The sequence below is a fragment of the Propithecus coquereli genome, unplaced genomic scaffold, assembly GCF_000956105.1.
Source record: "Propithecus coquereli isolate 6110/MARCELLA unplaced genomic scaffold, Pcoq_1.0 Scaffold355, whole genome shotgun sequence".
Taxonomy (NCBI): domain Eukaryota; kingdom Metazoa; phylum Chordata; class Mammalia; order Primates; family Indriidae; genus Propithecus; species Propithecus coquereli.
This window is the reverse complement of record NW_012149230.1, coordinates 446,342-450,819: the sequence shown is the minus strand read 5'-3', so window position 1 is coordinate 450,819 and position 4,478 is coordinate 446,342. Positions and strand designations below refer to the sequence as shown.

The window sequence follows — 4,478 nt, the reverse complement described above, 5'->3', positions numbered from 1 at the left end:
TTCCAGTTTAATACTTTTTGACTTGAATTAATTCCATGTTTAACTGGATTTGGTGCTCACTTCCAGTCTTTGCATTTCATGACTTCTGCCTTCATAAGTTCTGTATTACAATTCATCTTATGATTGGCTAGATTGGGTCTTCAGGTTTTTATTGAGGACTCACAGGAGAATTATGCAGACATGCCTTTCTTTCCTTTGCCTATGTTGTACTTTTTCAAACTACATTGTTGACTTATTGGTTCATGTTTGAATACTTTATTCCCCAGAAAATTTTAATATCTCAGTGGAGAAACCATGATCTTATTTCTTTTGGTTCTCATATTGAATCTAGCACGGTGTGCCAGGCACATAATTGATACCCAGTGACTTTATGTAGAATATTTGGAATCTGAATACTGTTAAGATACTTACATTTGTCACAGTCATTTCCCCTGTTGAATGTATCATAGGCCTTTGCTCAAGAGCCAGCAGAACCTGGGCATGAAAGGGAGGTTATCAAGTCACAGATGGTGAACAAAATTATGTTTTGTTTTCTAGGAAACAGTGACATTCAAGGATGTGGCCATGGACTTTACACCAGAGGAGTGGGGGAAGCTGGATCCTGCACAAAGGGATGTGATGCTGGAGAACTATAGGAACCTGGTCTCGCTTTGTAAGAATGGATTCTCACTGTGCCTCTGGAATCTGTTTATGGAGACATCATTACCTTATCAAAAGTCAAATAGCTTAACAAAGTCTCCACTTTTGCATTCAGGAGTCAAAAAGTGTTCATTCTTTTGGGCCTCAAGAAAATCTGTTTCTGCTCTAGGCTCTTGGTGAATGCTTATACTTCTATTATTTCAGTATTCTTTAGATTCAAGTGACAGAAATCTAATTCACGCTAGCTTAAAGGGAAAAAAAAATCTTGATTCAGAAAATCAAATATATTATCAGGAATATGTTTTATTTATTTTTAATCAGTTGGCTTGATTTTTCCCTGTATTAGCTTTATTCTTAGGATCTCCCCATGTGGCAAAGGTGGCCATTGGCAGCCCTAGGGTTACATTATTCTTCTAGTCAGAGAGCTAAGCAAAAAGAGAAAATGGTTCTTTCCTGGGAGTTTCAGCAAATAGAGTCACATGCCCATCAGTAAAATAATCACTAGAACCAGAGTGATAGAGTACTCTCTGGCCAGTTCTTGATCCTGTGCCCAACCACTGTGTGTGTGTGTGTGTGTGTGTGTGTGCGCGCGTGCACGCACGCACACAAATGCATATGTTTGTATGAGGGGTAGAAGGGACTGTTAGCACCTCCCAAACCTCAAGTAACAAATCCCCACTAAAAAGTGACTTTTCCCTGACTTAAGTATTATATAAGGTATACATGTAACAAAAGCATTTGTACCTCCTTAATATTTTGAAATTTAAAAAAAAAAAGAAAGTGACCTTTAGTAAATGAAGAAGGAGGAAAGAAAAAACATTAGAAGACAAAACTTGAATTACCACAATCACAATTTTGTGGTGCTGCCACTGAAGTCCACTTTTTCCATCTTCTTTCCTAAGGTACGGACTAATCTGTAATATCTTTCTGAAATTTCCTCACACAATAAGAAAATTAAGAGAAATTTTTTTCTTTTTTGATAGGCAAAAATATTTGTCTTTATAAATCCCATTTAACTACTTACCAGGCCTAGACTCTTGCTGTAGATACTTTAAGCTCCATTATGAGGTCCATCCTCCCTTACTCCAGATCTTCCTTAATATCTTGCAGTCTTTGTAGATCAAGGGGTTGGGACTATACTCGAGTATGCATCTTTGTGCCCATCACAATAGCTAAGTCTCATTTCTTTGTTCTTTTTTTTTTTTTTTAATGAACAGGGCTTCCAGTTTCCAAACCTGAGAACTACGGTTTGGAGAATGGAAAGGAACCATTGAAGCTCGAGAGAAAAGCCCCCAAAAGCACCTGTTCAGGTGAGTCAGATAGATAGGAGTCTTCAGAAATGATAGCCCAGCAGGATGGTGAAGAAGTGGCACTCTTCAGTACATAAGAAAGAACATTAGAAGTTCCTATGTGCTTTTATTTTTTAAATATTTTGTTTTAAATTCTAGAGCATTTTAAATATATACAGAACTCCAGAAAATAAAATAACACTCATGTATGTATTCATCACCAAGATTAAACACATACTAATATTTTACCTCATTTGCCTGTTTTCTTTTTTCTTTCTTGCTTCCTTTTTTTCTCAATATAAAATACATAAAAAGCACCATAATTATGCACTTCTGTGAAGTTTTACAAATTGAACACATTCATGTAAATAGTACACAAATGGAGGAAACACCCTTACCAGCACCCCTAGAAGTACCCTTGTGCCCTCTTTCAGTCCCCTCCCTCCTCCCGTAGGTAACCTTATCCTAACTTGTAACACAATAGGTTAGTTTTGACTGTTCTTGAACTTTATATAAGTGTATTCGTATTGCATATACTTTGTGTCTGGCTTCTTTCACTGAACATTAGCTGTCAGATACATCCATGTTCTTGCATGTCACTGTAATTCATTCATTCTCACTTTTGTAAATTCTTTCCTTGTGTCAATATACCAGTTTATTTATCCAGTCTCCTGAAGATGGGCATTTGGGTGGTTTCCAGTTTTGGCTATATGAATAATGCAACTATCTACATTCTTCTACATGTTTTTTGGTGAACACATGTATGCATTACTATTGGATATATACATACAAGTAGAATTGCTGGGCCATAGGGTAGGTTCATGTTCACTTTTGGTAGATACTGCCAAAGAGGTGGTACTGCCAAAGTCATTGTACCAATTGCATTCCCACCAGTAGAGTATGTGAGTTCTAGTTGCTCCACATGCTTAATATCAACACTTAATATTGTCTGTCTTTGCTTTAGATATTCTTATGCATGTGTGATACCTTTTAATTTTTAAGAAATAAAAAAATTACATATTCAAAGTCCTTTTATTCTCTTTCTCCCCTAAAAGTAGCTGATATATCTTGAAGTTGGTGCACATCATTTTTTGCATGTGTACATGTATGTATATACACACATATACATATGTACATAAAACAATATGTATATTTTGTTATACTTTTCCTTCTGTAATCTGATTTTCTTAACTTCATATTATATTTTGATATTAATCTATGTTACCATATATGAATAATGTTTATTCATTTTAACTACTGTAGAGTAAGTCCATATGTGAATAAACTGAACAGTTTATTTTTACTGTTTTGCCATTGGTAACAGAGTTGCAATGATCATCCTTTTATTGACTCCTTATGTTCATCCTGAGAGTGGGTTTAGGGTAGATGAGTGGAAGAAGAATTACTGGGTCTTAAAGAATCATCACGTATTTAGCTTAACTAGGAACTACCAAGTTCCTACCACTATCCTGGCCAGCAGTTGATGTTAGACTTGTTGATCTTATGGGTGCAAAATGACATTTCATGTTTTTTAATTTGCATTTCTCTGAGTAATAAATATGAGTGAGTTTGAGCATTTCATGTTTATTGGCTATTTGGGTTTCCTCTTTTCTGAACTACCTCTTAAAATCCTTTGCCCATCATTTAAAATTCAGCTATTCACATCTTTCTCTTTATTTGTTGGAGTTCTTTATATACTTTAGATGCTAATACATGACAAAGGTATTAGTATCTTTAGATTAGTATTTGTATACTTTGGATACTAAGATACTAATACTTTTGTCATGAATTAGTATCTAAAATATGTTACAAATCAGTGAGAAAATTGGTCCTTCCAATCTTTGACTTACTTTATTTTATGATGTCTTGGGCATATAGAATTTTAAAATTTTAATGTCAGATTTATTGATATTTTTTATAGTTTGCTTTTTGTGAATTGTCTTCCATATCCTAGTGGCAGAAAGGTAATCTTTATTCTAAAATGTTTAAGTTTTGTTTTAACAGGTATTTATTTTTGTATATGGTATGAAATAGGAAATAAACTTTATCTTTTTCTATGCTTAAAGCCAGTCCAACATTATTTACAACATTAATTATCAACATTATTGAATAATCTTTTGTTACTGATTTGTAAAGCTAACTCTGTGGTAAACCCAGTTCCCCTGTATATTAATATTTGGATCTGTTTCTAGGCTCTCTGGTTACTTATCTATCTATGCTGCAACACATATTGTTTTAATTATTATACTTAATATGTGTATCTCATAAAGAAATTCTTCCTGAATATTCTTTTTTTTTAAATCTTGTTCTTTTGGATACTGAGTTTTAACATCTTTTCCTGCATATGTCTCTTTGTAGCCTGTCAGTTTTTGTGACTTGCCTACTCACCACCCTTCTTTTTTGTGGGAGATATTGCTATTTTCTTCATGATCTGTACAAACTCTTTGTAGATGAGGTTTTAACACTTTGTTGTAATATTTTTTCTAGTTTTTGCCTTTCAGTCTTGCTAAGGTTTTTGATGTCCGAATTCAATGTTTTACCATTTTTTAT

General features: G+C 34.1%; 1 protein-coding gene across 2 annotated transcripts in view; it reads left to right on the top strand.

The window, feature by feature from the left end:
* The window catches only part of ZNF286A (zinc finger protein 286A), a 15,787-nt gene that overhangs the window by 5,231 nt on the left and 6,078 nt on the right, over positions 1 to 4,478 (top strand). Inside the window, exons 3-4 of one of the 2 annotated variants that reach the window (XM_012651400.1) lie at positions 538 to 652; positions 1,857 to 1,949. In XM_012651400.1, coding sequence (XP_012506854.1) covers positions 538 to 652; positions 1,857 to 1,949 — 208 coding nt within the window. The remainder of the gene's footprint in view (positions 1 to 537; positions 653 to 1,856; positions 1,950 to 4,478) is intronic. The other variant, XM_012651399.1, reaches the window with a different exon arrangement.